The sequence below is a fragment of the Dromaius novaehollandiae genome, chromosome 3 (assembly GCF_036370855.1).
Source record: "Dromaius novaehollandiae isolate bDroNov1 chromosome 3, bDroNov1.hap1, whole genome shotgun sequence".
Classification (NCBI taxonomy): domain Eukaryota; kingdom Metazoa; phylum Chordata; class Aves; order Casuariiformes; family Dromaiidae; genus Dromaius; species Dromaius novaehollandiae.
Genome location: NC_088100.1, coordinates 49,552,686 through 49,575,072, shown reverse-complemented (window position 1 = coordinate 49,575,072; position 22,387 = coordinate 49,552,686). Strand labels below are relative to the sequence as shown.

Sequence of the window (22,387 nt, the reverse complement as noted above, 5' to 3'; positions counted from 1 at the left end):
AGGGAGAAAGAGAAATAAACAGGAAACAAATCTTAAGTATCTGAATATCGACTGTAACAAACAATGTATTAGGTGTGAATATTTTGCAGGTGGTACAATCATCTGGTACCTCTTTTTTGACCTATTTTATTACCTCCTATAAGTCAAAGGGTGAGACAATGGTGACAGTGAGTGCACGAGACAGTCCGTATTTAGGTAGTGTAGAAGATGCTCTGTCATCAGGGAAGTAGAGACCTTTCATAATGCTGAGAGGAAAATACATACAGTAATCACAGAATAATAGATTTTTAATCCTTGGTGGTTTCCTCATATGATACAAGCCAGTGCGCATCATGCACTCCTTTGAACCCTGCTGTAACTTCCGTGAACTAGACCATTTCCTTTTGAAAGATGCTCAACCTAGACTGAAAGGTCTACCAATTCCTTCAGCTCTGTGGCTACATTATTCTTCTACTCGACCAGAGTAGAGTAAAAGCACTGCATCTTTTCAAAAGCAGCATGCAGAATTATTGTCCCTTTGAGATAACTCTGGCAGACCACAGGCATGGATCGCTCAGGCTGAAACATCGTTCTCTTTAAGATGCTTTAGCATAAAACAGTCTTGACTTAAATATCCACCATGTGGACTGTAGACAAAGATAATTCAAAGTCAGGCCGCCAAGACGAGTCTGTTCTGTACTAAGCTAGATGAGTCCCTGTGAGGAGGCTGAAGGCAAATGTCTTTTGTGTACATTGGCAGCTTAAAAATTTTCTTAGCATCCGTGGGAAAGCTGCTGGTGATCATTTGTCAATATGCAGACACTTTTCTAGTACAAGCCTAAATATTTCCTTCCCCAGCTGCCTGTGCCCAGCCATGGTGATGATGAGAGTGCTAACAAGAGCATAAACTCCACACCAGTGGCATTTAGCTCCAGGGGGAAATATTAGCAAAGATATGTCAAAATAAGGAAAACCATAAAAAAGAAGGGAGTAATTTGGCAATATCAGCCCAGCAAAACATTGAGGATGAGCTTTGGCAGGGTTTCTGAGGAGCCACAACGCACTGTGGATGTTAGAGTTTGTCAAGTCATGGGTAAAATTTAATGTCTCAGAATAAATTGGAGAGAAGTCAGAGATGAGCAACTCTAGGCCTTTCAACGTGGGGGAGCTGAGCCTATCAAAATAGTTTCACTTTGCATCTTCAGGCTGCACAAAGAGCTTTCTTCCCTTTTTTTCTTTTTTCTTTTTCTTTTTCTCTTTTCTTTAAGTGTGTCATCTTCACCTTGCCGTAGTAGCATGGGCTCCTTTGCTTCACAGACGCTGGACTCTCTGAAGACAAGGACGTGCTTCACTGTTTCCCTCAGCTGGGTCTTGTTTGGAAGGATTCAGAGAAGTTGCCAGCAGCTTTGCCCGGGGCACAGGGCAGGGATGGCAGCCCCCGGGCAGGGGGCATGCAGCTGGGGTGGCACAGGGGCCGGGGGACACTGCCCTGAAGGGCCAGGAGCTGGGGAGGATGAGGATGGGAAAGGGTGACAGGGACTGCTGTGAAGAGCTGGGCAGAGAAATGGCCAGATGGGGCCTATCTGGGTACGGGACAGAAGCAGATATGTCTATCACTCCCCTGCCACAGCATGGGGCTGAGCCCAACATTTTGGAGTCCTGCCACATTCTTTCTTGTTGGCAAACATGAGGAAACCCAGCTATGAGGCGTGGGACTCGTTGGCCTTCGGCACCGGTCTGCGTGATGGGCAGCGAGCTGCTTCTGGTGTCAGTGCCACGGCAGCCGAACGGACCGGTTGATTCATGGAAAAGAGATAATCCTGTTACTGACATCTCCTGGGCCAGCTGCGTAGTGGCATTTATTTAATTGGAGAAATCTAGGAAGTCACTGGGAAAGCAGGGTAAAATAGCATAAAGGCTGCAGACTCAAAATTAAAAAAAAAAAAGCTAGAATTAAGGTTGACTCAGACCCCTCATGGATGTGTGTAATGATGTGGTCTTTACAGGATGTGTGTTACCTTTCCCCGTGACCTTTGCTATCTGAAACCAAAGAAGGCTCTACTTTGCAGAAGCCACATTTTGGTGGTTGCCGTTGCTGAAAGGGCCGGGGCAAGCGGAGGGGCGATCCTGGTGAGAGCGCCCGCGCCCTGGCTGCTGCCTGGCACAGCCAGCTTTTCCCCAGCTCCCATCAGTGACATTTCGTGTAACCCAGGGCAAGTCACGGGATTGCGTTTGGCTCCTTGGCGCGTGAGCCAGCGAAAGTAGCACTAACGTTTTGATCAGAACAGGATTTCCGTCAGCTCCAGGCAAACGTCCGGGCCGATACCCGGTTGTTTCCAAGCTCTGTGAAGTGAAGGCCTGCTCGTTTTCAGCACGCTTCTGGGGGCCCGGGTTTTTAATGGCGTGTAATATTTCTGGCAGCAGATGAGAGCTAATATATTGTGTTTAAATCTGGGATGAGTTGTTGACCAGCTGTGGTCTACGTGAAGAGCTATCAAATGCCTTTCTTTGGATAAAGCCAGCTCCGGCCTGGAACCCACATGTGGGTCAGAGGCAGAACCAAAGACCATGAAAAATACCCGTTTATGCTCACGAAACTGGAGCTCTCCGGCAGTATCTGTTTGGTGCCGTCGTCCTCTAAGTATTTAAAAATTTCAGAAAGTTCTGGGTGAGATGGCTCATTTTTCGGTGTACATGTCAGGCTGCCCTGGTGGGAGGTTTCTCTCCTCCTAGCTGCATCGAAGAGGTAAATTAGTTAAGCAGAGCCGCAAGTTATTTGCATGCAGCTGAGGCAGTGAATGTGTTATCTTAACAGCAGAAAAGGAAATGGTTCTCTATAGATTATTAGTTTCTGAAAAAGCAAAGGCATGGCTTTTGTTGCCCCCACACCGCGGGGCTGACTGTTGAGCAGATATGGATCAATACCCCCCTTTCCTCCTCACCCTCATGTTTTCACTTAGACTGAGGTGAAGAGGTTTCGCTTTAATTTATGTCATTCTTGTATTGCCAAATGGCATGCCAGAGCAACCGAACCAGGCGTGATCTGACTCTGTGTTGTGTGCTCTCACATGCAATCCCCTCGTGGGAAAATGCTGAGAGAAAATGGAAATTTAAGCTCTGCAGCTCACCACTGTGGTTTTTGGGTTTTTAATAGTGCTTCGTTTGTAAGCTCCTTGGGGCAGGGAGAGTTTTCGTTGTGTTTGGGGTAGTGGCAGCCCATAAATGAGGACTTCTAAATATCACAGTATTGCAGATAAGAATATAAGCAATGTGTTTTCTCTATGAACAACAAAAATGCATGCTGTTATATATCAGAGGATCTCAAAACGTGGTACAAAGATTAGTCTTATACCACAGCTTGCACAAGTCTTGTACCTATTCTACAAATGAGTCGGGTGGTGTATGGGAAGGTCAACTGACTTGTTCCAGACCTTGCTACCAGTTAATGAAGGTACCAAAACCAGAAGCTCGCAGCCTGGGCTCCTGTCTCTCTGTTCTTGCTGCAAAATTTCTCTCTGGCCTTGACATACTGAAATTTCTATTAAAAAAAAAAAAAAAACAGCTTTTAAATTTCTATTATTAGAGAAGCTTAAACTCAGATACGTTCCCTTGTGTAGCTGTACATCACCGAGTGTATATTGATATAAAACATTAAATTGAAAATGAATTTAAAAAATGAAATGAATTAAAAATGGCATCAACGGGTATTCCTGGGTTTAAATGCTCCAAATCTGAGGGAAACAAGCACCTGCAGCTAACCTCTGCGGCTGGGCCCACCTCTGACTGTGTTTTTGGAGCTTGACCCCCATGGGGTGGAGATGCTCCCTTCCTTGTGTTCATCACTCCTCCACACGGAGGGAGTTGACGTGCAGGTGGCCAGCAGCAAACACCTGCAATTTAGGATGCTCACGTTGAATGAGTCTCCGCTACCGGCCCGCAGGTATTTTGCAGGGGTGCATGCTGCTTTGGGAGAAAGGGTTTGGTGGCCTAGGAGGCCCTGCATAGACCTTCCTCCTGAATTCGGACAAGCAGCTGTGGTTGAGATTTTTGGAGGAAGCCAAAGACATCACTGCACCTTCAGCGCAACCTGCCCCCTCGGCCTGCAAGCTGCCCCCCCTTGGGGGTGCTCAAAATTGGACAGTCATCATCCCCTCCCCCCAGCTAGCAGAAGTGCTCGTGCTGCCTCGATGCTGCCCGAAGGAGCCCGGCACCCGCCGCACGCGCAGCGGAGCTCCACACCATCTCCCAGCTCGAGCGAGAAAAATGACTGTGCAGCAGCCACCGCAGTCATTCCTGCATGTTGCTCGTGTGTGGGGGGGGGATCAAAAACCTCAACGCAGTTCAGAGGGCGGGAGGAAATCTGCATATCGCTGCTGGCTGCTATGTAGGTCATAACTTCATTTGAGAGATAGTCAGATATTTCACGGAGAAGCCTGCTGGCGAGCCGCAATGCTCGGCCTCGGTGGGCACGGGAGGGCGCCAGGCGTCTCAGCAGCTCTGAGTTAAAATCCTGCAGAATGGCTGCGGAAGCCGGGGGTGGGCGACTTTCTGGGGGTCTTTGTCACTGGTGAGCCTAAATAAAGCTGGTGGGGGCTTTTGCTTCGGCAGCGCTGAAAGCAGTGTAGAGTCAGTGGGACTGCAGATGGCAGTAAGGGCTCCCAGCACAACTTGGAGAGGAGGCGTTTGCAAAGCAAAGGTGCAGTTTCTCCGGGCAAAAATGGTCTTTTTGCTGCAGCAGGAGGTGCAGGGAAGGGCAGCGGGCACCTCTTGGCCCCGGCGCGCCTGTGGGAATATTGCTCAACCAGGCATTTTTAGCAGTTAGACATACAGATGAGACTGATCGTTTGGAAATCAGCTGCACGGGTGAGCACAGGGGTCGCTGTTAAGCCCTTCAGTTTTTAGAGGGAAACTGGAGCAGCTTCCCAAGACACGCGGTGCCCTCTCGTAATCAGGGACGCACTTTTGCTCTGTGGCTTGAAGTGAGACGTGCTCAAAGCCCTGGCCGGGAAGGGGGACGAGCACGGGCCGTCTCCGGGCACCAGCTGAACATAAACGCTGCAGGTTAAAGCCAAAACTCACCCTGAAATATTCTAGGTAACCTCAGCAGAGAAGTGGTCTCCTGGCCCCAGTGGGGCCACATTTGCACCGTTCGCGGCAGCAGGCTGCTGCAGATGCCCAATAAAGCGAGGGGAGGCATCTTTGGGCATCGGCAAGTGTGGCAGCTGGGACCGGCAGATTTGCCCCCGAGCATGAGGCCTTTGGAGGATGAGATGCGGGGAGGAAACGAGCACTTTGCTTGGCACTTAGCTTTTCTGCGCTTAAAGAGATTTTGCTGGGTTCGCAGTGCCCGGAGGCTGGGCTCACCTCACTGCCATGCTGGCTCTACCCTGCGTCGATAAGGCGAGTGCAAACTGTCCCCGCAGCTCTCAAGAGAGGAATCAAACCGAAACTCGCCACTCAAAGTAGAAAACACATAACACCCACAGCTAAAGACATGCACAAATTGCTGCAATATAGGTTAGAAAAGAAGCCTCATTCTGCACCCTCTAGTTTTGTAAAAAAGCAAAAAAAAGACCAAAAAAGACCCAAAAAAAGTCCTCTCTGAATGACTATCAGCACCAGTGTGTGTTCCCTCCTAAACACTCAACCAACTAGTAACGGCTTGTTAAAAAGGCAAATTTTCACTTTTCATGTATCCTTGCTCCCTTTCGCACCTGGTTACAGTTTCTACAACATTTTTAACTTTTGTTTTTTTCATGATCAGTTGCAAGTAAAGTGAAACCTCCCCATGACGCCGCCCAGCCTTCTTAGTCGGGTCCCCGCCTCGGGACATGGCCCCAGTACAGCCAGAACCAGCAAAACCCTCCCCTGTTCCTGAAGGCCGCAACGCTGAGAACGATTGCTCCATGGTGGGGTTTTGAGGTCGAAAGCAACAGCAGCTCTTGTTTGTGTTGGTCTGTAAATAGGTGCCGAACCCATCCTAAAAAAAAAGCAAAGGTGCTGCCCTGATGCACGAGATACAGACTGAGGATGGGGAAAGCAAATGTGGCAGCAGGGGGAATCCTCATGCAGAAAGTTCTGCCGTAGAAAACCTGGAGAAAATCTGGGCACTGAGACTAGACCCCAAGAAATCCTATACAGGCATCTCACTACTGGGCTCTTCTCCCTGCCCAAAAGCTGCTTTCCGCTTTACTCATGTAAAATTCATCTGGTAAATGCATGAACATTGGGGTCTCCCCAACCCGAAGCTTGGTCTCATGCTGTGACAACCTGGTTCCTCCACATGGGCAAGCCAGGGAAGAGCTCTTCAGCCTTTTATTTTGCTGTGCATGGTTTCAGTATTGCCGGAATCGCTTCACTTCGCAGTGCGGCGTAGCCACTTTGGGGCTGGAATGCTGCAAGGAATCTCGCCAGGCCCTTGGATAAGGAAGTAATCAAGGACTTGCCTATTTGCAATTAATGGGGGGGGAAAAAAAGAGCCAAGGCCTTCATTAATCATTGCACAATAAGGAAGTCGTACTGGTCTGTCTCATTTCAATAGGGCTATTTGGTCACACCTCCCTAAGTGGTTTGGCATCCCAACCATCTCCCTGCACACACTGAGAGAGGAGGAGGGAAGTGCCACTGCACCCACATGGCACAAACCCACCTGGCCTTTGCCTCTTGGGGCAGGGAGAGCAGTGAGCACCCATCGCCCTTCTCCATGGGGTGCTGGGTCTCCCTTTTCCAGGAGGTGCTTTAGCTTCTCCCCAGCACTACCTGTCATCAGGGCAGATTTCTGCCCCAAACCTTGGCTCCAACATCTGCACATTGAAGAGGAGCAGAAGCCCACAGGTCCCATGGCCTGCATTTCGTCTGTGCCTGCTCCAGAGATTCCCTGCAGGCAAGGGGAGCAGGTCTCCTCCCAGCACCAGCACCAGCACCAGCACCAGCACCAGCACCAGCACCAGCACCAGCACCAGCCCCTGCCCCATGAGCCCAGGTCCTCACCACACAAGTTGGCTTCTACTGGAGGCTCAGGCAGCCCAGAGTTAAGGCCTGTAGCACCTGAGTGTGTTTAATCCCCAGAGCCAGAAAGCAGATTGGGAACAGATGTGGAGCCAGTGGGCACACCTGAGGTGCCAGGAAGCATGTTCAGGCGCTGGGCTTCGGCCAACACACTGGGTGGCACAATCTGCTCTGGATGAGGATGCTCTTGGGAGCCTGAGCTACGTCTCCAGTGTCTTTACTTGCATTCAGGCCCAGGTTGCAGAGCTGAACAGCCTGAGCTAGTCAAGCCCATGCTAACTGGGGGTGTCACCTAATCTCTCCTGTGCTGAGCTTCCCTGCATCCTTTGGCTGGTGCCAAATTGCAAGTTGTCACAGAGGCGGTGAAGCGGTTTGGTGTTGCGTGAGGTCAGCAGAGGTGGTGTCTGCTCACATATGTCTCCAAGCAATCAATCTCTGATGGGTTCAGAATACAACCCTGCAGCCAAAGCTTTAGCATGCACCCAGGCAGTGGGGACTAGGCTGGGGTTAGCAGGTCCCTTCCTCGTCCATTTCCATCCCCATGGCAAGTTGCTGAGAAATCTTCCCCAGCGCCTTTTAAAAGCAAGAGGAAGCAGATTTGTGCAACGTGTTAGGAAAATATTGAACCTTCAGCTGTAATCTGCAGTTTCTGCAGACAAGGCTTTGATGGATGTGGAAATGTGCTCTTTGCCAGCACCTTCATGTGCTGCTCAAGAGCAATGGGTCGGCCTGTTTGCAGGATGTCCCTTTTTCCACATCTTATGAAAAATTAAACACCACCTGTGTTTTCTGCAAAGTGATGAGCTTTTGACAAAAAGCCATTTTAACACCCCCCCCCCCCCCCCCCCAATCCAGGCAGGACTGGTTAGAGCTTGGTGGCTACTCTCCAGGATTTCCATATGTGCTTGGCATGTCCCAGTGGCCAACTGGCACTATGGGGGAGAAAAGAAAGGCATCAGAGCATGTTATCCAGCAGGAGAGCACTGGCATGGCCACTTAGAGGCCTGGTACCTCTTTAGAAGCAAGCAAAGAGAAGGCTTTTTCCCTTTTTTTTTTTTTTTTTTTTGCCTTTACCTTGGGGAATCAGCTGCCTCAGGCAGCTGGGTCCCAGTGGGCAACTTTTATTCTGGAAGATGCATGTGTTTTTTTCGCTAATACAGAGCCTGAACTCTCTATTTTGGTATCCCTCAAAGGGAACCACCAGGCAACCATCGCTCAACCTGCAGTGGCCTAATAACCTCCTGAGGCTCCTTAAGAGCCGGGGGGGGGGGAGGGGGGTTTGGGGGGGGGGGGGGGCTTTGGTGAAATGACCTGGACGATGTCAGTAGCTTTTTCTTAGGCTTCCACTGGGCTTCTGCTTTTCAGGTTCCCGCTGGGTGCCAGGCACATGCCTTGGCCCTGCCACAGCTGCAGCAGCTACCCACCTGCTTCCTGGCTACCTTTAATAATATCCAAAGCTGTTTTCCTCCTTGCAATACCTCTAAACAGCAGCAAAGGTTTGGGCCCCATCCCGCAACGAGCGCGGCTCCCAGCACTTGTTGGGCTGATGCCGCGTACTGGCAGCAACCAATCTAAGCATGAAGGGTTCATCCCTTGCCTCCGTGAGTCATGCAGGCTTTGCAGCCCTCCAGGCTGTGACTGCCAGTGCTGAGACTTAGGTCTCCTGGGAACTCGACTAAGAGACCAGCAAGTTACGATTCCGTAAGGACAGCCAGGACCAGCACCACCGGCCTTGCAGGAGTGCATCTCACTGAAGCAACCAAAAAACAAAAACAAAAACAAAAACAAACAAACAAACAAAAAAACCACCACAATTTTTCATGCTTGTAGTGGGTACTTCTTACATGGGTTGCAGTGTTGTTATTGTTGTCAGTGTGGAAACCCGCTGTATTTCTGGCCGCAATACACTCCCTTCAGTGACTTGTAACTGGCTTTGGCTTTGCCAGAAACAACTGAAACAGCTGCTGGGCTCAGCCTGGCGAGGCTGCGATCTGCAATGCGCATTGTCTTTTTATGTAATATGTTTTATTAAACATCTTCTAAAGCTTACAAGTGTCCCCAGGACATAACTCACTAGCGCAAAGTAATGCTCTGCCAAGTAATGAAGCATGATTTATGGTGGTAACGGTTATCCTATATTTTTTTAAAAAAATTATTACAGCAATAGCTCTGTCGAATATAGGAATATAACATGCTGCATTTGGCACGTTTATGACAACAGTGCTCTGGTTTTCTTAACTCCACAGTTCTGTCTTGGCAGTATTTCAAATTCTTGAGACAGATGTTTAAATGAACTTTAAGAAGACAGTGAAATACTTTAAAAACATCATACAGTGTTGAGTGTCTCAATATGAAGAGGAACATTATTTCTTTAACATTCAGGTAGGGAAGGACAGCACATGGCCTTTCTGGTTTAGATCTCATGGTGAATGATGGAAGTAGCAAATGTTGAATTAGCTTTCTGAGGCATCCCAGCACATTGCTGCTTTTTGGCTGAGGTTGTGGTGAGGGGAAAGGACACTTGACCTTTTTCTAGCCTTAGTTCATACTCACATCTCATTTGCGAGCGGTGAAAACAGATCCACATTTGTTTTGAATGCAGTTCCCACCATGTTGATACAGGACTAAGTGGTCTCACGCTGACATGGTGATTGTGTCATTGTGGTCCCAGTGGTTACAGTTTCAGGCCAGAAATGACAATCATTTGGAAAAATGTAAACGAGAGCCCTGGTTACATCGCTGAGCGGCAAAGAGCATTCACGTATTTCCATCGAAACACTGACAACCCTAAAAAGATGCTGTTTCTTTTTAAAGGTACTGACTAGAAATTGAGAGCACCTTCCTGAACAAAACGGGGAGCTTGGCCCTGGCATTGCTACTCCTAACTTTGAACCGCGGAAAATCGGCGCCCGCAAAGGCAGAAGTCAGCATTGCTCCAGAGACCACCGCTGGCAGTGCACGCGGGGGTTGCGGCGACGCCGGGAAGGTGCTCTGGGACCGCGCGGTGTGCCGCTGGCGTAGAGATATTGAAGACAAGCAAAGCATTAGTAAAGCAATGAACACTTATATTTAATTTACATTTGACAATTTGCACATAAATAATGATGTAAACCAATACGTAAACATATGATAGTTTGTTGTTCTAGCAAAGTAAAAAGCCTGTTAACTTTGGTCAGAGTCTTAAGAGAGACAAAAAAAAAAAAAAAAAAAAACCCAAAACACTGTTGATTGTTGCTACATTCACATGTAAAACTTCTAAGGGAAGGGGGAAACAGTAAAGAGAAGTAACAATTCTTAAAGCTGATGCATATAAATTCTTGTAAAATTTGTATCAAATACAAGAAAGCACTACAGGCAAATAATAGGAAAAGTGTGTGTCCAGTGACAGAGTAGTGATACTTTGGTTTATCCTACAGGTAAGTACTATACTTATGAACTATTGCTACATTTAAAAGATGTCAGCCTCACAATTTGCAGGAGTGGAAATGTAATGAACTGTAGTCCTTCAAAAGCTGTGTTGAGAGACTTTCTTAGATCTGAGGATTGTTTTTAACAGAAGGCATTAGAATGAAGTTTACAGACAAAAAAAAAATCACCAAATCCTGGACTGATGAAGTGGGCTATTCTTAACGTTATCATTTATAAGAATATAAACAGACAAGAAGATATACATGGAGGGAACGTGTAATAATGCTACTTACATTTACATGAGTTGACCATGCAACTCTTTAATGGCAGGGTAAAATGAAACTATGGGCTCACCCCAACTAACTTTAATGCTACCCTCCACTGTGTATTATACTTACACCACGCATGGGCGATATTTGGCTTCTTTTCAAGTTCCCTCAGTTAAGTTTTCTGGCTGTTTGTTCACTGACCACCCTCCTCCTTCCCCCCAGCATACATTGCTGGGGGGGGGGGGGGGGGGGCGCGAAGCCCCCAGTCCTGCAAACATGATAAAATTCCCACTCGATTGGTTGAGACTCCACACGCGCGTGGAGTGAGTCACATAAGGTGTTTGCAAGTTCAGGCTTCACACAGACAACGGTGCCACGTGTACTTGCAAGTGATAAATGCCTTAGCACAACCTTCTGGTTTTGAGGTCATTGGTAATATGCAAAAGTGGATAACATTTGATTTTCACACTTAGATGAAAAATAGGTTTTATTACATGGTTTGGCTCACAACTTAAGTGGTATAAATATATATACATATACATATATAGTATAGTGGTATAAATATATCTATAAATATACATGTATTCTTTGCTACACCTCAAATGTCACCACATCATCTTTGGGCTTAGCAAAACAAAAAGATAAAAGGACGTGCATTCTATTTTTCCCTGTGCACATTTTGGTTTCTTCTCTAAAGTAGCGAAGCATTTAGATAAAACAGCATTGTCTGCACCACTGGACACAAGCACTGAGGTAATTGTTGTTCAACAACTTTGCAATGCCCTTTTCATCTTTAATTAAATTAACCACAAAATGTACAAACACAAATACTGAGAAAAATCTGAGTCATAGAGAAGGAAGGGGAAAAAATGTATGTGCCAGAAAAGGACTTTGTTCCCCACTTCTACCCAGGCAAAGTGGGAGAGGAAAATACAAATAAAAACAAACCTCTCATTTCTCAGGGAATTTGACCATCCTTTTTATCCCTGGAAAGCTCTGGCAAAAAAAAAAAAAAAAGAAAAAAAAGGAAGAAAAAAAAGTCTGCCGAAGAACTTCTTTTAAGAGAATATTAAGAATATTTGTGTGTTTGTTTTTAGACTGCTTTTGGAAATAAAATAACATAAGTGATATTTTATCTTGGAAGAGCCACTTCAAGCTGATGCATTCCTTTGGTCATAAAGTTACATGACAACATGTGGGGCGATAGCTGTTTTCTGAAAACCTAATGTATTGTCCATGGCAAGTAGGTGTTTGCTGTGCCACATCTGTTCTGGGTAGAGCTGCAGGTAGAAGAATCTCTCTCCTATCCCTGGAGAGCCAGGGGTAGTAGTTTCTTCTCTGCTTGCTGCTACTTTTTTTTTTTTTTTTAATTTCCAATGGGGTGATTTGCACGTAAGAGTACACAGCATTTTTTTCAAACCAACTGATCTAGGATTCTGTATGTCAAATGTCCAACTTTGGCAATACAAAAACCCACATTTGTTTAAAAGACACTGGTACATAAAACACATTTACTGAAACCCCAATCTTAGGTTTTTAAAACAGATGTGCAGAAAAAAGTATCTACAAAGAATGGCCATAAAACAAACAAAAAAAAAACATTTAAACTAAAAATTACAATGAATTTTCCAGTCATTGTAAACATTTTTCTAATTATTGCTTTTAGAATGATAAATTGCATAATAAATTATGAAGTACTATCATTGAAAAAATAATTATGGATAGATGATTGTCTTTTAGTAACTGGCGAGGCAATGCACAGTCCTTTGCCTCTTTTTATGCCCTGAGAAAACGGTAACTTTGGAGTTCCTTCTTTCAGCTGGAGAGTGTAGGGAAATTACTGTAAGCCAAGATTGCTTTGCAGCACTGAAACTATGTACAAGCAACTGCTACAGGCACCCTGACTTGCCAAGTCATAAATAAAAAAAAATCACTTTGCCAAAAAGTCTTAAGGGTCCATTGGTTCAACTGTTTCTTGCTTGACCTTTACAGGTAACAGAGGTAGTGGGTGACCGTGAGGCAACTTCATAATTGACATATCTGAAGACTCGTAAAGGTTGCATCCTGAGGAGATAAGTCCATTTCCCAGGTTCCTCTGTAAAGATATTTTCAGATTAGCTCCTTCCATTTCCCTTCTGAGCATGGTCAGTATATCCTTCTCCACGATCGATGTTAAGTCGATATTGTCCTCCATCTCTTCCAGCTTGTCAGCATTGTCACTGATGTCAAACTTTTCTATCTCTTCATTGATTCGATTCAGGTCCTCCATGGAGAGGCCGGAGGCAGGGGCTACAGGGCAGTTGCCCTTCAGATGGACCTGGAGGCTGCAGAGGTGAATGTAACTCTTGTGGCAGTGGATGCATTTATGCGGACGTTCCCGGGTGTGGAGACGCTTGTGTAGCTTCAGGTGCACAAACTGGGTGAATTTGGCTGGGCACAGCTTGCACTGGTAAGGCTTCTCTCCAGAGTGGAGCCGCAGGTGGGTTTTGAGATTGCTGGTGCTGCTGAACCGCTTGTGACAAACCTAGTGCAGGGGGGTGGGAGAGAAACAGTGAATGAGTGGGAGGGGATTTTATGTTTTAAATCACAGACACCTAGGAGGAAACAGCACAATGAAGCAGCAGCTTTTTACATCTTTACACTTTCTCACAAGGGGAAAAAAAAATTCCCACGTCTTTTATTTAAATTTTGCTGAACAGCATTTAGAGTACGCCTGGTGTGGCAGAACTGTTTTGGACAGATGCTGCTCTAGCAGGCAAAAGGCAACCACGTTTTCTCACAGACACTGACCCACCAGGGCTGAAGACTGCCGCTATGCAGACTTGAATCTTGAGCAGCCACTGTTTTGTCACGCAACCTGCCGCACGTGCCATGCTGGGTGTGCGCACAGGGCAAGGAGGGCACAGGCCTTACAGTCCCTTTGGCCTCCGAGATAAGTTGTCCCTGCGGTGTGTTACATACCTGACACTCGTGGGGTTTTTCTCCTGTGTGTACCAGATAGTGCTTCTGGAGGTGCGCCAGCTGTGTGAAGCCTTTATTGCAAGTCTGGCATTTAAACGGTCTCTCTCCGCTGTGTACCCGGAGGTGGACCTATGGAGAAACAAAGCACTTAAACTTGCAGTCCCCAGTAACCATAATGAAAGCAATTCCAAACATTTCCTAAAATTAGCAGAAGCCATCCCACTGCCAAAATATACTACTATCCAGTTAATTAGCTGGTGCCAATTCTAAAACATTGTCTTTACAACCACGCTGTCTTGGGAAGGGATGTGGAATTAAGCCCAGACTGATAAAGAGCCTAACAAAGAAGGAAGGCCTGTCCCTACTTTTCCTAGAAAACCTATAGGAAGAAATCAGAGCCTTCCAGGAAGGCTCGTATGTCTTATTTTCCACTGCCTACCTTCAGATTGGAGAGCTGGCCAAAGGTCTTGGAGCAGACATTGCATTCATACTTGATCTTCCCGTTCTGCTTCTTCAGTGGGTACGGAAGGGTTTTGTAACCGGTCACATTCCTCTTACTTTTAATGAGATTCATGGCTTCTTCACCACCGGTGGCAGCCAGCACCACTGAGGTAGGTTTAGGTTGCATTATGTGTTCTGAACTGGCTGCTGTACCAGCGGTGGGCGACCCGCTGGTGGGGCTGCATGGCTTGTCCTTCATGCTGGCAGCAGCGCCCGTGATAGAGAAGGCACTGTTAGGTGCTGGTATGAGGAAGTCTCTTGGATGATCAGGCTGCAGCAATCGACGGCCTCCTTCACTGGGCAACGAACTGGGGAGCGTGGCTGGGTTCAACATGTGGTGGGAAAGGCTACCACCACTGAGCAGGTTGCCATAAAGAGGATACATCCTTGGGAAGAGACTGAAATTGTTGATGCCATTGATACTGTTCAAAGCACTCAGGTTATTACAGCTCATATTGAATGGAGGTAACAGGAATTTGGGGTAGTGGGGGTTATAGGATGGTAGAAAGGCAGATGGGAGATGGCTAGGGGGTGCGTATCCAGGATAAGACCCCAATCCTTCTGAGCTGTATGAGCCATTCAAGTAAGAGTATGACTCTCTGTGCTCTTGGGAAGTAGGTGCCAGAGGTGAAACTGTGACCCCTGGACTGCTATGAGGGCTTAAACTTTTTAAACTTTGGTCTGGGCTGCTCCTCCCAGAAGGACTTGGTGTAGTAGATGACTGGATGGGTGAGTGAGTAATGTAGCTGGGTCTGTCCATCCCATACGCTAAGGAAGCTTTCAGATAGTCTTCGGGAATGTGAGGTCGGATTGGATAGACAACTCGAGGGAAGAAACACCTCTCAGGGCTATAGTTCTTGCGCAAATCATCCAAGTCTTTTTCTGGAGTAACTGGTGAAGTGTTGGTCTGGAAGAAGTCTTTTTCTTTCGGAGGGTTGGATTCCATTTTCAGGATTTCTTTCACACTGTGCTCTTTCTTTGGAATGCTTTTCTGACAGAGCTCATCTTTATCAGCACTGTGCTGCTTTGGATTAACATGGGTTTGTGCTGAAATACAAAGACAAAGTAATGATTATTTAGATAAGCCACCACAATTATCTCTTTTCAAAACACAGTCTAACTCCTACAAGTTTACTGGGAAGGAAGGGCCAGTCTTCGAGGTGAACAATCACTTAACTCACCAAAAAAATAACTCCTGTGCAAAGAAATGCCTGCTGTTAATCAAAAGCATTGTTAATTCAAGGGACATCAGCCAGTACATACAGATCTGGATGATGATTCATTTGCAGAGTGATAGTCTCCACTTTGCAAACTGATTTCACCTTTCTTTCCCCTTAAATTTGACTAGATTCACTGTTGATTATCTATATAAGCTGTATATCTAATAAATGAGGTAACAAGCATTTGTTCGCAATACAAGTTTAAACAGAAAGCCTGTGCAGAACACAAGCTCCCAGAAATGTTCCTCATTGAAATAACAAGGCATGACAAATCAGCTTTTGCCAAACCACAGCAGTCACTTCACCAGCCAGTTCAATTACTTACAGTACCAAAAAAACCCATGGCTGGCTAGGATGAAAGCCTTCTTCAAAGAGAAGGTATTCTCCATCAGTAAACAGATCATTACTCATTAAATATACTGCTTAGGAACATCTACAACAAAGCAGACTATTTACTGCAGATTTCTGTGCCATTCAGTCTATGCGAAACTCCTCTGCTTACAGCTGTGCTTTATAAAAAAATATATGCTGAAGCAAACCAAAAGAAAGCAAGTCTAGCTGGCCCTAGCCTAAGTTGAAATGTACTTAAAAAAAAAAAAAGAAGAAGAAGAAATATGCATTTAGAAGCAAATACAAGCTAGCATCCATTTGGCTCAGTTCAGCACATACACTGTTTATTTGTATTCAAAGACTCTACCTTGTTATCTGGATATAATGTAATATAAACACTACTTTGAAAGATGTATACAATAGAAAAAGAATTCTGCTTTTATCTAATCTCCCAAAGTTAATAGTTATATAATCTTGGAATGATTACTGGTGAGATATTTTATTATAGGGGAAAAAGCTACAATAAGGTTTCGTATTTCTGGTTAGTTATGCGCAAGGTTTTCCATCAGGAGGTACAAGTCAACACTGATAGCTATGTGACTCGAAAGTATCGCAGTTTTTATCCAAATTTCTGCTTGGTGACTGACTGTTCTTACTTCACTAAGTGGGGCGAGAAACAGTTGTTTCTAATTTTTGGAGGACCAGCTAAACCCAGCGGGGAAGATGGAAACGGCCACTTTCATCACAGATTCTTTGCTTCGCTATTCACTACCCTCACGGAATCTATCGTTTGGCAACATTACCCTATAAGGCAAAGAAACAGCCATTTATTAAATGTATCCAAAAAAACAGCTGCTTTCAAAGCATGCTCCTACTTACAGCAACTCGCTCTTACAGTAGCATTTTTTTCCCAACAGCATTAGACTAGTAGCGAGCAAATTTAGTGATGTGGGCAGTTTGCATATTTTGAAGTTGCAATGAAGTGTGATTGAACACAGATACATTCAAGGAAAACATTTATGGTGAAATATATGGTGTAATATACATACAAGCATATACACACATAGGTGTGCAGATATACTTCAATATCTAGAAAAGCAATTGGGAAGCTAATTCAGAGCTGTCTCTCAAGATGAATTAATAATGTACCCTGTTATCCGGCATTAGAAATCATCTACTTTCCTTTGTATCCCCACCCAGATTTTAGGGTATAGAGCACCCAGGTCCTGCTAGGTCTGAGAAGCTCCACAAGTGTGGAAAGGAGAATATTATCTTTGTCTTGTTATCAGCCGCCTGTCACCGCCCCAGCGTCTCAGAGCAAACATTCCCAGTGCCACTATCAGCCGCGAGGCTGACCGGGAAGTATCGAAAGCTGGGCAGGGGAGCGAAGAGGGACCCGGGAGCCCCGGAACAGAAAAATATAAATAATTATCAGCTTATCAGGCCCGTATCAGCTTCTCAGTGGGGTCTGTCAAGCAGGAAGTTCAAATTGACACTTTTTTTTTTTAAAAAAACACCCTCCCCTCCCCCCACAAATAAATGACTCCGGGGGGAGGGGAGGAGGAAGAAGAAGTGCCAACCCCGCTGGAAAAGTGATACAGAAACTCCGGCTGCCTCTGCAGGAGGAACGGCTTTCGCTGTGACAAGGTTAAACATTTAGGGTGGGGAACGTACGTGCCTTATGTGCCGGAGCCAGCCCTTGAGTGACAGAAGGGAAGCTCACGTGGAGAGTAAAACTTTGTGTGCACAACAGCCTGACGTCCCCCCCTTGACAGACTAACGTTAATTGCTGTTTCCCTTCAGGGTTCCCAATAAAACCTTCCCTCCTATTAACTTCCATGTGTGGACAGAAATCACAGTATTTAAAGATTATTTTTCATGTCTAACCGTGACAGATCTCTTTAGTTTGCATGTTAGCTTTGTCCCATAAATCTCCACTTGACTTCTTCCCCTAATAACTGAGCACAGGGAACACTTGGGAACACCAGGCAGATCTAAATATATAAACAAGGGTGTCAACACCGTGTAAAAAAAGAGAAGGTAACGTCGGGGGCCAGGGACAGATTCTTATGTTTTATACCAAAGTGGATTTAAACCAGGGCTGGACCTGATTGAGAGGCTTATGACCCTTTTTGTTGCTCTTAAAGGAGCTATACTTCGAAGTTAAAGAGAGAGAGAGATTTCTTATAAATGGATTTTTTAACTTGTGATTTTAGATTTCAGTTCTTACTAGTCACAATGTCTGTCTCTCTCTTGAAATACGTTTCCCTCCCTCTCACTCCATATACATGCGTATACACATATAACAAATACAGACACTTCCAAGATCCGTGTAGTTTCTGTGGTCAAATAGACTCACAAAAAAGGGGTTCAAGACAAAACAAGAACAGTGCAACTGCATTTGTAAGTTACTGATCTAAGAAGGGAAAAAAACCCAGCCGTGCCTCTCTAGGAGCCTGATCCGCTTCTCCCCTAGGTCAAGAGATATGTGCTCAGATTTGAGATTAGTGAATGTGTGCAAGAAAAAAAAGGGACAAAACTCCTGCTACTTGCAAGTGTGAACAAAACCTGAGTGGAGGGGATGTCTGAAGTCACTCTTAAATAGAGATGTTCCAGTCACAAACTGCTGCATAGCTGTTGGTTTTGCTCTCGTTCTGATGCTTCTAGCTGTAGCCTGAGAAAGACTTTGCAAAAACAAAGATCTGTTTTTGTCTAAAAACTTGAAAAACGGTTGTAGGCAGGCAGTAATTTCAATAGTAATTTCAAGAGTGAAATGATACTCAACACTTCGAGTGGCAAAGCTTAATTATGCCGATTCACATTTTCGATCTAAATTAAGAACCTTCTTTGCTAGTAGAAAGAGAACCTAGAAGTTGTGAAGCAGGCAAAACAAAGAGTGTTTCCACTCAAAATGAGAATGGAGACCAACATCTAGAAGTATATAGTTTGATCATCTGTTTTCTAAATGTGTCCAAGACAGTGGGACATGACTTTGAAAACATTTTGCTCAAAGAAGGTCTTCAAAGGATCCGTCAAATAATCCTTAATATTAAGTCAAATTTAGCCCAAAATTCTGATTTTATGAAAACAACCTTTCGTATAATCTAAAAATCATTTTCCTGTGCCCTTTTGAAGATTCCAGTAGGCTTTTTTTTTTTTTTAAAGCAAATGCAGATGTTTCCTCTTAATCCAAATAGAAAAGCTTTTAAAATCAGAAAGTGAAACTGACCATAAACAAAAGGGAAAACGACTAGTATATTTTATCTAAGGACAAATTTATGGGGGCCAGCATAAAGGACAAAAAAACAAATCACATTTTTAAACCAAGCTTTTGAAGTTAATCTTGCTAGAATTTGAAAGATTTTTAAAAATACCTCATTAAAATTGTTTCTAAAACAAAAAATATCAGCAAATGTTTAAATATGCAAATTATCTGCCTCTAACGCTAACTTTTTTCTGAAGCTTGACCAGAATAAGACGTCACCTGCCTGTGCTTGACTGATGAGACAAACATGCCATGAATAGCCGGAAGTTGCATCACATGATTGCAATACGTGAACATTATTATCAGTCATGTCCTGAGTCAAGGCAATTGTATTTTGCTTTTTTTTTTTTTTTTTTTTTTTTAACTTTTACCCTCTCCACCCTCTCTCCCCAAATAATGGTGTTATGAAGAAACAGAAATGAAATGCTAGACTACATGGGGCCCCTAAGCAAACTTCCTGGGTCTGTCTGCTAGTCCCAAAGCCGAGAATATTAAAGACTAACAGACAATCTGGAGGCATGATTGCATGAGGTTAAGCATATTTTAACAAATTATTGAAAATTAATTTCTTGGCCAGCAGAAAGCAAAAATCCTGTGTCATCACGCTTAAAACCATTTACTGGACAACGGCACATCAACAGCCTCAAAGAGAAGGAAAATGGAATTATTTAAAATGAGAATCAGTTTCCTCTCCCAGTATTATGTGGAGTCTCGATTCTACAAACACTGTACAGCTCCTTGCAGGCACTTAAGCATGTGCTCAAAGCTCCCCTTGGAGCTCCTCATGGCCGTGAAGGTCATTGTGTGCTTCAGCATCTGAAGGACTGGGTCAAAGGGCCCAATTCAGTAAAACACGGAGGACATGGTTAAACCCGTAACTAAGTACATGCCTAATTGCTGCTTGAATCTGGATGCTTTCCTTCTGTGGCACAAATGAACTAATGCTAGAGAAGTTACCTTTAATTGGAAAGTTTGCTGTTACAGAGGCAAGTAGATGTTATACGTGGATATGTAAATGTATTTATGCTCTAAAGTGGTAGTTCTCATTTCTGAGGCCACTAATTACAGGAAATAAAGCCAGAGAAATTCTCTGATACATTTTCCCTGCAGGCTCATCCAGCTCAGGCGCGTACAGAAGAACATCTAGCGCTGAAGTTCAAGAGACTGATCCCCAAATCCCTGAGGTGCCTAGGGTAGCTGCCTATACTTTACTCAGTAGAATTCTGGCACCATCGGCAGTTCTTTGTCAGCGTGTGTCCCAGATGGCCTCTGCCGTGCCGGGGCTGGCAGTCGGTCCTGGTTCTCCCAAAGTCTCCGATGGGTGCCAGCACTCGCTGCACACCCAGCGGGACTGAGCCAACACAGTGAACTGTGGCTGTGGCCACGTCCGTGCAAAAGTGTGATGGTGCTGCTGCCCCACATTCATGCTGTGCCCAGCTGACTGCACATGTCCCACCAGGAGGGAGCCCGGATGCCAGTGACCCTCACTGTCTGGAGGGGTTGGACCCCAATTCTTCCTCCCTCTTCCTCAGAGCGTGCCAAACTCCCCAGCTAGCGACTGGGAGAGGCATACGATACTCTCTGCTGCTCCTCCTGTGGAAACTGTGCCCCTCTAAACACAGAAAATCAGCGATGCATTAGGCTGGAGAGGGCCTTACTGTCTAGCACGGAAGCTGGAGTGCTGATCTCTGTCTCAAAGACTGTTTTAAGATGCTTTGATGGGACAAAGCCCTAAGTCTGCAGCAGGGGCAGTTTTAACAATTCAGGGAAAAGTGTTCTGAATATTATTCACAGCTGAATGCAGTTTGAGGACACCTTGGTCAAGCTTGCCCTAGAAATAAAAGCTGGACAGGCAGCGGGATACTTGCTAGCTTGGGATTTAATTAGAAGTAGTAGCCTGGGAGGAAGGGGAAGGAGAAAGCTGAAGGCCTCTGCCAACCAAACAGTGCCAACACTCGCTTTAAACTCATTTGGTTCCAGTATTAATGCTGGCAAAAGAATACCCATTTGTGCTGCTGCTACAAGTCCTTCCATGAACGGGTGTCTTTGCAAGATCTCTGGAATATTTTCAGTACTTTTCAAGAAAGGGCACTGAAACTCAAAAACTCTCCAATCCTTACATTATATGAAGGTTTTCTGGCCTGACTGTAGGCCTCAGGCCTGAACGGATTTGTTACAAAGACAAGGGAAAAAATACCAAAAAAGTGAGAGCTGCTGCTGGCAGTGGAAGACAATTAAAAAGCCAGAGAACTTCTGCCCATTTTTCTATGCTGCTATTTTCTTGGTCTGCATGTTAATATAAAATATCTAAGCGGTTTACATGGAATAATTTTTAAAAAGTAGAAGGGATGCTTCAGTCTTTGTGTCTGGAAAAGACTGTTTTTTCTACTGTCAGGGCTGAAATACATAATTCTTGTAAGATCCAGTCTGTTTTAATCTATTTACTAAACCTCCTTTCACTAAAAAGGGATATGCTGCACATGTTCAGACACAACCAGTTTTCACCTGAATAAGAGCTACCAGGCAACTTGTTGACACTTTGTGAATACACGCCTTACTACTTCTGGAAGGTAACTTAAGATATCAGCAGATGCAGAAAACTGAGAATGTATCTGTGTATCCACCCAGCTAGTATCCAAATGAGTCTGATCAGCGCTTTGCAAACTCCTGGTTCACAGGAACATTTAATGCTGTTGAGCTGTCCCACCTGCAGGCCCCACTGAAAAGCCTTCGTATCGGGAAATAAAACTGCACAGAAAGTGGTGAAATGACACACGAACAAAGATGACAAAATCAATGAGATATTTTGTGAATAGAGAATATAGCAGCATAGGACATCTCTCTCTCTCTCCCGCCTACATTAAAAGAAAGCCAGTTTTCTTCTGTAATTTGCTACATTCGGTAGGGAAAGGAAAAGACAAAAAATGCAGAAAGGAAGATGTTCACAGAGGACCGCTGTATTTTTGATTAATCTGAATCTGTGACATCACTTTCATGATGTGGGGTCACATGTTAGTTCTGATAATCCCCAAAGTAATAATGACATTTTATAATCCATTATTTGTTGCCAAATAACAGCAAATGGTCCTTTGCATAAAAAAAACTGCTTGCAGTTTTTGCTTCAAATCCCAGTGCGAACACTGGCAGAATGACGAGAGAATGCACCGCTGTATCTCAGACCAGCTAACAGGAGCAGAGGTAGCCTAGGAGTTGAACGCAAGTCCACAGGAATTGCTCCCTCTGTTCAAGGGGCTCAGAGTGACATGCTGTACAGAGATTACAGCTACGAGTAAAGCATCAAGGCTGGAAACGGTCAGAAACCACAGCAGAACCCAGAGATAAATGCCTGGAAATACCTCTTCCCCCTGTCACCACTGCTATTACTTTTGAACACAAAATGAAAGCTGAAATACACAGCCAAGAAATGGGGACAAAATACATGGAGC

The 22,387-nt window shown here is 45.0% G+C and overlaps 1 protein-coding gene across 10 annotated transcripts in view; it reads right to left on the bottom strand.

Annotated features, from left to right (window-relative positions):
* Positions 1-10,035: 10,035 nt before the first annotated feature.
* PRDM1 (PR/SET domain 1) overlaps positions 10,036-22,387 on the bottom strand; it is a 113,233-nt gene continuing 100,881 nt past the window's right edge. For all 10 annotated transcript variants that reach the window (XM_026119989.2, XM_026119985.2, XM_026119986.2 and 7 more), the window contains 3 exons: positions 14,065-15,173; positions 13,626-13,754; positions 10,036-13,188 (listed from right to left, as the gene is read on the bottom strand). In XM_026119989.2, the coding sequence (XP_025975774.1) occupies positions 12,613-13,188; positions 13,626-13,754; positions 14,065-15,173 (1,814 nt within the window). In that variant the 3' untranslated portion in view covers positions 10,036-12,612. The remainder of the gene's footprint in view (positions 13,189-13,625; positions 13,755-14,064; positions 15,174-22,387) is intronic.